This window comes from Cherax quadricarinatus, chromosome 47, assembly GCF_038502225.1.
Source record: "Cherax quadricarinatus isolate ZL_2023a chromosome 47, ASM3850222v1, whole genome shotgun sequence".
Lineage (NCBI taxonomy): Eukaryota > Metazoa > Arthropoda > Malacostraca > Decapoda > Parastacidae > Cherax > Cherax quadricarinatus.
Window position 1 is genome coordinate 1331038 of NC_091338.1, and position 12545 is coordinate 1343582.

Below are 12545 nucleotides of genomic sequence, written 5' to 3' on the forward strand. Positions count from 1 at the left end.
ATTAGGTGAGTACAATTAGGTGAGTACACACACAGTTGTCAGGCAGTTTAATAGCCTAGAAACTGATGCAGTGGAGGCGGGAACCATGCATAGTTTTAAGATGAGGTTTGATAAAGCTCATGGAGCAGGGAGAGAGGGGGACCTAGTAGCAATCAGTGGTTGCAGGGGTCGAGTCATAGCCAGGAGCTATGAATCGACCCCTGCAACAACAAATAGGCGAGTACAAATAGCCGAGTACACACACACACACAAGACACTGTACACCGTGTATGTCAGGCCCATACTGGAGTATGCAGCACCTGTTTGGAACCCGCACTTGATAAAGCACGTCAAGAAACTAGAGAAAGTACAAAGGTTTGCAACAAGGTTAGTTCCAGAGCTAAGGGGAATGTCCTATGAAGAAAGATTAAGGGAAATCGGCCTGACGACACTGGAGGACAGGAGGGTCAGGGGAGACATGATAACGACATATAAAATACTGCGTGGAATAGACAAGGTGGACAAGGACAGGATGTTCCAGGGAGGGGACACAGAAACAAGAGGCCACAATTGGAAGTTGAAGACACAAATGAGTCAGAGATAGTAGGAAGTATTTCTTCAGTCATAGAGTTGTAAGGCAGTGGAATAGCCTAGAAAATGACGTAGTGGAGGCAGGAACCATACACAGTTTTAAGACGAGGTTTGATAAAGCTCATGGAGCGGGGAGAGAGAGGGTCTAGTAGCAACCGGTGAAGAGGCGGGGCCAGGAGCTAGGACTCGACCCCTGCAACCACAAATAGGTGAGTACAAATAGGTGAGTGAGTACACACACACACACACACTACGCAGTACCAGCATGGAGTCCTCATTTGGTAAAGCGTGTTAAGCAGCTGAAGAAAGTGCAGAGGTACGCAATGTGACTAATGCCAGAGATAAGAGGAGAGACTATAGGAAGTGAACCTAACTATATTAGAGGATAGAAGAGCCATGTAGTGGCCAGGAATATGTATTTTGCAGAGGCTGGGAACAGGTACACAAGGGTCGCAGATGGAAGTTAAAGATCCCAAGTCAGAGGGATGTCAGGAAGTATTCAGTCCCAGAGTGATCAGGATGTGAAATGAACTGCAGGAAATAGTAGCTGAGGCATACTACATACATGGTTTCAAGAATAGGTATGACAGAACGCGCCTATGAGGAAGTCGAGCAGGCGGCAAGTTAGGAGGCTGGGCCAGGAGCTAAAGCTTTCTCTGTAACCACAAATAGGGCATACTACATACATGGTTTCAAGAATAGGTATGACAGAACGCGCCTATGAGGAAGTCGAGCAGGCGGCAAGTTAGGAGGCTGGGCCAGGAGCTAAAGCTTTCTCTGTAACCACAAATAGAGTAAACAGTTGAGTGGTGGCAGAGGTCCCTGGCAGTCAACAGTGGCAGAGCTCCCTGGCAGTCAGTCAACAGTGGCAGAGCTCCCTGGCAGTCAGTCAACAGTGGCAGAGCTCCCTGGCAGTCAGCCAACAGTGGCAGAGCTCCCTGGCAGTCAGCCAACAGTGGCAGAGCTCCCTGGCAGTCAGCTAACAGTGACAGAGCTCCTTGGCAGTCAGCCAACAATGGCAGAGCTCCCTGGCAGTCAGTCAACAGTGGCAGAGCTCCCTGGCAGTCAGTCAACAGTGGCAGAGCTCCCTGGCAGTCAGCCAACAGTGGCACAGCTCCCTGGCAGTCAGCTAACAGTGGCAGAGCTCCCTGGCAGTCAGCCAACAGTGGCACAGCTCCCTGGCAGTCAGCCAACAACAGTGGCAGAGCTCCCTGGCAGTCAGCCAACAACAGTGGCAGAGCTCCCTGGCAGTCAGCCGCCAACAGTGGCAGAGCTCCCTGGCAGTGAGCCGCCAACAGTGGCAGAGCTCCCTGGAAGTCAGCCAACAGTGGCAGAGCTCCCTGGCAGTCAGTCAACAGTGAACACCTTCAAGCGAGAAAGCAGTTAATATCAGATTGACCAAACACCTGGAGGCTAACACAACCCAGCAGAAACAGGAAAAAAAAAGACGGAGGGGGAAATAGAAGAGAAGAGAGGGGAGAGGGGAGAGAAAACAAGATAGTATTATGCTTTATAGGCTGGAATAGGGGCTGCTGTCCACTGCCTGGTTTTATTCATCTACAGTCCTACTAACCTGAAAACAAAATATAACCTGAATAAAACTATTTCAAATGCAAAGAAAGCGAAGTATACATAAAAAAAAGAGGAAATCCAGAAATGTTAAATTTACCTGTCACCTTGCATAGTCACGAGACAGGAAGAACTGAGCTGCACTCCTGCCAGAGTGCAAAACGTTTAACAGGCTTCCATCTCACATTCTTGTGACAAAGGTATATGGCTGTGATATACCTGTAACAGGTGTCGAGTATCTTCCTACTCGTAAAAACAGAAAGCTTTTGGCCCCTCTGGCCTGTATATTACTTACGTCGCTGTAAGAGTCACTGCATCTCCATGGCAATGGCACCATCACCATAGCAACGAGTGCATCACCATAACAACGGAAGCATCAGGAAGCATTAACACCAACCTGCAACACAAAAATCAAGTCTCAACACTTGTCAACACACCCCGCTACGATAACTAGCAATCCACTAGCAACACTCACACCAATACCTGAACAGTAAACACTTTTATTCACTAGAATTTACTGTATAAACTAACATTATATTCTGTATTCATAATTCATCACGTTTCCCAAAATACACGTGAAAGTCTGCATATATTTTGGCTGTATGATAAGAATGGCTGGCATTCGTCACGAGACATGTATGAATGGGAAATGTTTTGTTAGATAAAAGAATGTCAAGGGTGAAACATTCAGGGTATTATCTAGGCCAAAACTGTGGCTACATCCCCCCCAACCCCCTTTACTGTAACTAAACTCCTCTAATTACTGTGGCCCCACAGACAAGCACACGCGCAAGTGTTTGCTGGCTGGCTCTGGCTCTGGCTCTCTCTCTCTCTGGCTCTCTCTCTCTCTCTCTCTCTCTCTCTCTCTCTCTCTCTCTCTCTCTGTGTCTCAGACACACACAGTGTGCCCAGAAAAGAAGACAAGAATCAGAATGTTATAAGTAGATGAAATCACCAAGAAAGATAAAGTCATGAAAGAAGCGGGAGAGGAAAATACTGATGCTGTGGCTATTGTGAAGACGATACTCTCAGGATAATAACAAAATTCCCAGTGGGACAGAAAACCGTACAAGAGAGAGAGAGAGAGAGAGAGAGAGAGAGAGAGAGAGAGAGAGAGAGAGAGAGAGAGAGAGAGAGAGAGAGAGAGAGAGATCAGAGTTTCACAGGAAATCGACTGTACCTATGATGAGAGGTGGGGTGCCACAAGTGGGCATTCCTTCGCCTCTTTCTTGCTCCCTCCCTCCACTACAAACACCCTAACATCCTCAAGCATGTCCTAACACCCTCAAAAACATTTCATTACAATTTTATAATCTGTTGAAAAAAGAAACATTACAATTTTTCTCTGCTAAGCACTCGCATGAAAAGTCAGTTTCCGAGACGGTGACTTAGAGCATCCAAGATCATGTTGGCTAGACATGTTCTTGGATTCGAATCCAAGAACATGTCTAGCCAACATGATCTTGGATGCTTTTATGGAGAATTCTCTATAAAAACTATCAAGACTACCTTGCACACACTCCTCAGGTCACTCTCCTCCCCCTCCCCAATAAATTAGAAAACTACCTACTACTATCACCTGGACGTTAGTACCAGTCCAACATCCTGTATGTTACCACAGTTGAAACCCCATTACAATTTCCCTCCAACTTCACCATACTACCACTATTGTTTTAACAATTACCACCCACCACTCTTAAAACCCCCATTACAATTTCCCTCCAACTTCACCATACTACCACTATTGTTTTAACAATTACCACCCACCACTCCACCCATACTCTATATCACGGACTCTCAACCATTATCACCACCATACCTCCACTAACGTCACCCCCCCCCTACCTCCAGATAAGCAATCACAAAACCCGACAAGTTGAAATAAAGACACTGGTAACAGAGACCCTCTGAGCGAAACGTTGAAAAAAAAAATGAAAGGATTCTGTGCTACCACTGTATTTCCACCCCTGCCCACCACCCATTATAACACCTCAAACCATCATCACTTCCATAACTCGAACCCTTCTCACTTACCATAACCATAACACTTCTTCCCCCAGCAGCAGAAGGCTGGGGCTGAAGTAAGGCAGCTCTCCAGCACCCAGACATCACCTTTAAGCACCTGGTCTTCACACCAGTATGTGCTAAGCGACATAAAACATTCAATTTGTCAGTCTTCGCCTCAGTGATGCTCCTATCATCCACCCAGAGGAGTCTCAACCATTGACTCTCCCGTCTCGCCAGATACTCGATACCATATTCTATACGAGACTTATATGATAGTGACATCGTATAAACACCTGCAGTCTAGTCTTACCTTATTCGAGTCACTTAGGACATCTTTACTGAAGACTATTTGGTCCTTGGATCAAGTAGTATGAGGAGACCTTATTGCATATGATAGTTACATTGTTAGAACACCTGCTGTGTGGGACTATCCTATTCTTTGTAAGTTACATGGCGAAAACATCGCAGTCCTCTTGATATACCTTTACCGAATTTCGAGAGGTTTTCTACTCTGCCCTAGATCATGCTCCATGGTGTTTACCTAGTTAGCCAGGCTGTTGCTATTAGCGATCTACTGATCCACACAGCCATCAGATCCTGGATGGCAGAGGTAGTGATCCAGTTTCCTCTTGAATACTTCTACACTTGTTCTGGCAATAATTCTGATATCTGCTGGTGATGGCAGGTTGAACAGTCATGGACTAAGGATAATGTTCTCTTGTGCTCGTGGCGCCCCTGCTTTTCACTGTGCTAATTTTACCCTTCCTCCTATATCTCACTTCAATAAGTTATGGCAGAGTGAGTGAGTGAGTGTGTGTGTGTGTGTGTGTGTGTGTGTGTGTGTGTGTGTGTGTGTGTGTGTGTGTGTGTGTGTGTGTGTGTGTGTGTTTGGGACCTGGCCTTCGTATGTTTTCCAGGTATATTTTATTTCTTCTCTGCAGAGAGTACACCTCAAGTACTATGAGACAGTTTGTTAGGTAAGACACATATGCAACAGTTAGGTATCTTTATTTCGAAACGTTTCGCCTACACAGTAGGCTTCTTCAGTCGAGTACAGAAAAGTTGATAGAAGCAGAAGATACTTGAAGACGATGTAATCAGTCCATCACCCTTAAAGTTTTGAGGTGGTCAGTCCCTCAGTCTGGAGAAGAGCATTGTTCCGTTGTCTGAAACAATATGAAGTTGAAGTGACAGGATGGAGCCTTTATATAGTGCCAGGAGGTGAGACGTAGGTTGCTTTGGGAGGGCAGGTCCCTCTCAAACCCAGCCGTTCTCACTAGTAGAGGTCGAAGTTGATGGTCTGTACCAAGATACCCTTGTGTTGCAGTGTCTGACAGAATGAACATTAAAATGGTATAAAATACCATTTTAATGAACATTTTAATGAACATTAAAATGATATAAAATACCATTTTAATGTTCATTCTGTCAGACACTGCAACACAAGGGTATCTTGGTACAGACCATCAACTTCGACCTCTACTAGTGAGAACGGCTGGGTTTGAGAGGGACCTGCCCTCCCAAAGCAACCTACGTCTCACCTCCTGGCACTATATAAAGGCTCCATCCTGTCACTTCAACTTCATATTGTTTCAGACAACGGAACAATGCTCTTCTCCAGACTGAGGGACTGACCACCTCAAAACTTTAAGGGTGATGGACTGATTACATCGTCTTCAAGTATCTTCTGCTTCTATCAACTTTTCTGTACTCGACTGAAGAAGCCTACTGTGTAGGCGAAACGTTTCGAAATAAAGATACCTAACTGTTGCATATGTGTCTTACCTAACAATCTGTCGGTATTTTATACCATTTTAATGTTCACTATGAGACAGTAATGGATCTCTGTACATTTCCCAGCTCTGATCTCTCTCCTGCCTTGAACGTAACTGAGTACAGAACAATATTCCAGACGTGAGAACACAAGTTATTTGAACTGTACTAACATTAGAGTGATTTATCTTATTTTGAAAGTTCTCATTATCCTCCTTGTCATTTATCTGGTCTTTGTTGCATTTGCTTTGCTTTGTGTTCGTTAAAGGATATATCTGACATTATTGTTCACACGTCTTTTACCTGTTTATGTTCAATGAGATGGTCTGTGTTCTGTAATCTGTTTTGACTCTTTCCTTCTCCTCATATTTAAGCAAACGAAATTTGTCACCACTGAATACCATGTTATTTTCATTTACCTATTAAAAAAAAACTGATATTTGACTAATTTTTCTGTCTTCTACTGAGAGGAGACAGTTTTTTCAGGATTGTCCGTAAAGGATGATACGAAGTAGTGACTAGTGTCTGCTATGAGGATGAGAAACCTTAAAGGTGCTAGGACCGTACCTAGTGGTACTGAACTTCTTACTCTGATGACATGTGGCAAATACAGTAAACAAATACCTTATGTATAACAGTGACGTCGAAAAAATAAAGACGCCGCCAAAACACGTACAAAATACAACGATACATATACAAAAATATTTTCTAAACAGAAAATAGACAAATTCCTCCAAACTTTAACAACTTGGCTGGACTCCAGAACAACAACAACAACAACAAAAAAATAAAAAAAGCTTCATTAATAAGACTTCTGGTGCAGGTTCGTTGTTATGCATTAATTTGAGAACATGTACGCTAAAGCTGGCTCACGAGTGTTCTAATTATGAAAATCCTAACTAATGTGGCAGCATTACCTGAAATTTATTTCATAGGACGGCTGTGGCCGCTTGGTTCACGTATATTACTGTGACTCCTGCCTCGTATAATATAATAATATATTTACTACAAGTACATACACAAGGTGTACAGATCTAGTTGATAACAATGACATACTACTATATAGAAAGCCCCTTGTTATGCTGAGCATTTCGGGCAAATTAGGTCAGTGCCCCAGGATGCGACCCACACCAGTCTACTAACACTCTGGTACCCATTTTACTGATGGGGAACATACACTTGCTAACAGCAAGTCGAAAGCGCTGAAGAGCACTGTGTTGGTGCATCTCTCAGAGCTCTTGGTAACTCGCAACAAATGCAACACTCAGTGTAAAACTAAAAAAAAAAACACCAGGAAGAGAATACAACACACATCCCGTTGTTCGTTAGTCTTACTGTATTCATAAGAAAACGCTAAATCCGTGGGGGTCAAACAACTGGGACATGAGAGATAATTAGGTCTGATACAAGAGGAATGGTTTCCATTTCTTAGATCAAGAGAAGCATCAAGGATGCTCCTCTCACCAAGAAACTGCTGGAAGACATAGTTTACCTGCCTCTTGTAATCAGAGGAGATATTTACAATGGTCACAGGTATTTACAACACCTGCTGGAAGGTAATTAATAAGGACTAATACTAATAATAATTTTTTTAGCGAAATACATTTAGCAAAAAGATTTCTTGCATGGAAAAGCTCATATTAACAAGAGAACTGTATCACTACTTGTTACAAGTACCTGATCAGCCAGGTTATTCCTGGCTGATCAGTCAACGCATTCTAACCATGGACCTGGTATTCTAACATCAGGGAAACAAGTCATGGTACAGAGGATAGAAAATAATTACATTCGTGGGAAATATATTAGCGGTAAACCAGTGTGGGTCATTCAAAACACTAAGTGGTGTAGGCTCGATCATCCGTCCGTTAGTTGCGAGATGGACACACTACCTACCAAACTGTTAACTAATGGTGTGGCAGCGTCAGAGGTAAATACCAGGTGGCTGGTGCTAGGAAGTTCTTGAACTGTGTCAGCATCCTTGTTTATGTTAGTTCAGACTCAATATAGCCAGAAATGGTGCAGCTATTGGTGGCTAAATAGTTTAAAACTGCTGTGATATGTAATGGGGATGTGGCCAGGCTTGCTGGATAGCTACAAGGATAGGTAAGTAGCAACAGGGAATTACAAGATGCTGGCAACAGTGCTGTTGTTGACAAAAACAAAGGCGCGGTGGAGGGTAATGGGGAAGGCATTATCATAACAGAGATCTGATTGAATACCAACACACTTCCTGTGCTGTTCCACCAGGATGTGGCACATCCCTCACCACCAGCACCATCCAGGGAGGTACTACCACCCTAACACTAAGAACCCCGACCCATTACCACCACTAACTTCACCAGCTCACCAACCCCAGTAATAGCCCGAGGTCAGGCAAAACTGGGTCGTTCAGTTGAAAAATTCCCAACCCACCACCCCAAAAAACACAACCCAGGCCACCGCCTCCAGTAACAACCCCCAGTCCACCATCCTTGGTAACAACCCCAGTCCACCTTCCCTAGTAACAACCCCAGCATCAGTATGGCACAAAACTCACAATGACTTGACCTAATAAAGCTCTACACAGTGAAACATGATTTGATAACGTAGAGCTCCATGTAAAGATTTGTCTTATAAAACGTGTTCTACCAGGTGTGTGTCTTCCTGCTACAGGTGTGAGGATGCTGGGCAGGTGTCGCATGCGTCGTGGGGTGAGTCTTGAGGTCATAGTTGAAGAGGACGACAATGCAGAAGTCGTTCTCGACCCAGAGCCTCTCCTTGAGGACGACCACGACGACGACGACCAAGACGATGACGACGACGATGACAGTGAGAATGGTAAGTCAACAACCATCTCTCAAAAATTTCCATATTTCAAGTGTCTTCCCTCAGTGCTCTTCCACCATCAAGTATTTTAAATAATTTAATGCTGAAAGTAGATTATCTTCTATGTGCTGTATACAGTTTAAGTTTAAAGCCTATCTACTGACCGAGGGTCATTAATGCCGCATTTTCATAAAATAGCGATTGACGTCTGTTAGTTGTGTCTGTGCTTGTCTCTCGTGTGTGTGTGTGTGTATGTGTGTGTATGTGTGTGTGTATATGTTTATGTGTATGTGTGTGTGTATATGTTTATGTGTATATGTGTGTGTGTATGTGTATATGTATGTGTGTATATGTATGTGTGTGTATATGTATGTGTGTACTCACCTAGTTGAGGTTGCGGGGGTCGAGTCCGAGCTCCTGGCCCCGCCTCTTCACTGATCGCCACTAGGTCACTCTCCCTGAGCCGTGAGCTTTATCATACCTCTGCTTAAAGCTATGTATGGATCCTGCCTCCACTACATCACTTCCCAAACTATTCCACTTACTGACTACTCTGTGGCTGAAGAAATACTTCCTAACATCCCTGTGATTCATCTGTGTCTTCAACTTCCAACTGTGTCCCCTTGTTACTGTGTCCAAGCTCTGGAACATCCTGTCTTTGTCCACCTTGTCAATTCCTCTCAGTATTTTGTAAGTCGTTATCATGTGTGTATATGTGTGTATATGTATGTGTGTATATGTATGTGTGTATATGTATGTGTGTGTATATGTATGTGTGTATATGTATGTGTATATGTATGTGTGTATATGTATGTGTGTATATGTGTGTATATGTATGTGTGTGTGTATATATGTATGTGTGTATATATGTGTGTGTGTATATATGTGTGTATATATGTGTGTATATGTGTGTATATGTATGTGTGTATATGTATGTGTGTGTGTGTGTGTTTTCGGGGATTAACGCGCCCCGGTCCCAGACCTGACCTCCAAATAAATGACCACCACGATTTTTTAAAGTATACTTGCATGTAAAGGTATACACAATATACGAGCAGTTAATATACTTTTTTGAAGACTTTTTTCCTTATTTCTTGATATTGTATTACTAGGCCAGGAACGATGGTGAAGGCTGAGAACTTGAAATTTTAAAACAGTAGGACAGCACACTACGGATGTACCTACTTTTGTTAAAGTTTGTTGAATACAAAATATAAATCATGTAGGTGGCAAGGTGGAGACGTGGCGGGTCATGTTACTACAGGTTAGGTAGGTCATGACTGGTGCTCCACACTTATGGTGATTACAAGCACTGTGTGTCTAGCACCGTAGGTGAGTAGCAGTGCCGAGAACTGTAGGTGAATGATCGTACAGTTCGTTGTCGAACTTGAAGTATAGCAAGTGCAAGGTTATGACAACTGGGAAAGGCGAGAGTAAACCAGACAGAGAACACAGATGGTGGGACCAGAGACTGAAAATAACTTCAGAGGCTCAGACTAAAAACATTCAGATACCTCAGCAGAATCCTTCAGGACGCTGTATGTGAACTGTGACCCATCAGAGTATGCAGTGCCAGCATGGACCCTGCACCTCAACATGTCCACAAACTAAAAAAAAAAATCCAGAAATTTGCTTCAAGATTAGTTCCCGTGATAAGAGGAAAGATCTGCGAATAAAGACTAAGTCTCACAACACAGGAAGACCGGGAGCAAGAGGGCAAGATGAAGGTTAAGGACAAATGAGTCACAAGGATGTTAAGAAGTGCTCTTCAGCCTGAGGCTAGTTGGGAAGTTGAACAATCTGAATAAGTGGTGAAATTCAGTTCAATTTAATACGCAGTTTGAAGAGCATTTGTGATAACCCATGAAGCTAGGATTAATGTGTGCCCCCTTCGTGAGTATGAGAGGCGAGGATCAGCAGCAGTGACTCGATCCCCGTAACCAAAACAAGGCGAGTACACTAGATTACCATCATACTCACTTATACCCCAATCTGACTCTACATACACACCACCTACACTGTTATCTGACACTACAAACACATACTACCCACACTAACCTGATACTACACATTAATACACCATAACTTGACAACGTACTACTTACAGCATGATCTGACACAACGTACACCGTAATCTTACACTGGAAAAACACTAGGCACACCGTCAGCTGACAGTATACACCACAGCATGTGCTGATAGCAGCAGCCAGGCACTAACCCTGGCCGAGGGAGGCGAAACTTCCCTAAACCCTGATGGATACTTTTATGCAACACTTTCTTCCTCGGACGAGAATTATCATTAGTGCAGCTTGTCTTCCTTGCAGGACAGTCGGCTCCTGGATCCCCTGATGGCAGCCAAGAAGCAGGAGGACGAGGAGGAGGAAAATCGGGCTTCTCAGCAGCAGAGGAGAGGAGACGACGACGAGAGAGGAGGAGAACCATAGGAGGGTTATCCAGGGCTCGCTCCGTCTCGTGCGAGGCTCTCACTCTTCTCGATACTAGGTGAGGCATCAGCTCATGTGTCATAACACAGCTTGTGAACCTGTTGATGTCAACACCATCAAAGAAGTGTTCGTCTTGCTGACATTAACAATGCTCTCTACTCTCGTGTCAGAGAATACAATTATCCTATTAACAGGTCCTCTACTAAAACATTATTATTATTATTATTATTATTATTATTAAGGGTAACGTTTGTCCACGAGTATCCTCATCCTAATTTAGAGAACTAAATTGTGCTGAAAATTATATAAAATACGGACAAGTTGGAGAGTAAAACATAAGAACATAAGAACGAAGGAACACTGCAGCAGGCCTACTGGCCCATGCGAGGCAGGTCCAAGTCTCCTACCGGCTTAAGCCAATGCACCCAACCTAGTCAGGTCAGGTCACATTGACTTAAGGGAGGAACACGGCAACCGACCTGGTAGCACAAGCTATCAGGTCCAACTCACACCCACCCACATCCACTCATGTATTTATCCAACCTATTTTTAAAGCTACACAACGTTCTGGCCTCTATAACTGTACTCGGGAGTTTGTTCCACTCATCCACAACTCTATTACCAAACCAGTACTTTCCTATATCCTTCCTGAATCTGAATTTTTCCAACTTAAAACCATTGCTGCGAGTCCTGTCTAGGCTAGATATTTTCAGCACACTATTTACATCCCCTGTATTTATTCCTGTCTTCCATTTATACACCTCAATCATATCCCCCCTAATTCTACGTCTTTCTAGAGTGCAGATTCAGGGCCCTTAGTCCATCCTCATAGGGAAGGTTTCTGATATATGGGATCAACTTTGTCATCCTCCTTTGTACATTTCCAGAGCATTTATATCCATTCTGTAATACGGTGACCAAAACTGTGCAGCATAATCTAAATGAGGCCTAACCAAGGATGTATAGAGTTGAAGAACAACCTGAGGACTCCTATTATTTATGCTTCTTGATATGAAGCCGAGGATTCTATTAGCTTTATTGCGAACACTTATGCACTGTTGTCTTGTTTAGGTAAGACACATATGTAACAGTTAGGTATCTTTATTTCGAAACGTTTCGCCTACACAGTAGGCTTCTTCAGTCGAGTACAGCAGGTATTTTATACCTTTCTTGCACAAAGTTGATAGAAGCAGAAGAGACTTGAAGACGATGTAATCAGTCCATCACCCTTAAAGTTTTGAGGTGGTCAGTCCCTCAGTCTGGAGAAGAGTATTGTTCCACTGCACTCGACTGAAGAAGCCTACTGTGTAGGCGAAACGTTTCGAAATAAAGATACCTAACTGTTACATATGTGTCTTACCTAAACAACCTGTCGGT

The 12545-nt window shown here is 43.5% G+C and overlaps 2 protein-coding genes across 10 annotated transcripts in view; one reads left to right on the plus strand and one right to left on the minus strand.

Annotated features, from left to right (window-relative positions):
* Positions 1-12545, minus strand: part of MCU (mitochondrial calcium uniporter) — a 498142-nt gene that overhangs the window by 135741 nt on the left and 349856 nt on the right. The gene's annotated exons all lie outside the window — the stretch shown is intronic.
* The window catches only part of LOC128696546 (serine-rich adhesin for platelets), a 104330-nt gene that overhangs the window by 57159 nt on the left and 34626 nt on the right, over positions 1-12545 (plus strand). For 4 of the 7 annotated variants that reach the window (XM_053787850.2, XM_053787851.2, XM_053787847.2 and 1 more), the window contains 2 exons: positions 8572-8736; positions 11049-11226. In XM_053787850.2, the coding sequence (XP_053643825.1) occupies positions 8580-8736; positions 11049-11226 (335 nt within the window). In that variant the 5' untranslated portion in view covers positions 8572-8579. The remainder of the gene's footprint in view (positions 1-8571; positions 8737-11048; positions 11227-12545) is intronic. The other 3 variants (XM_053787852.2, XM_053787853.2, XM_053787854.2) reach the window with 1 other exon arrangement.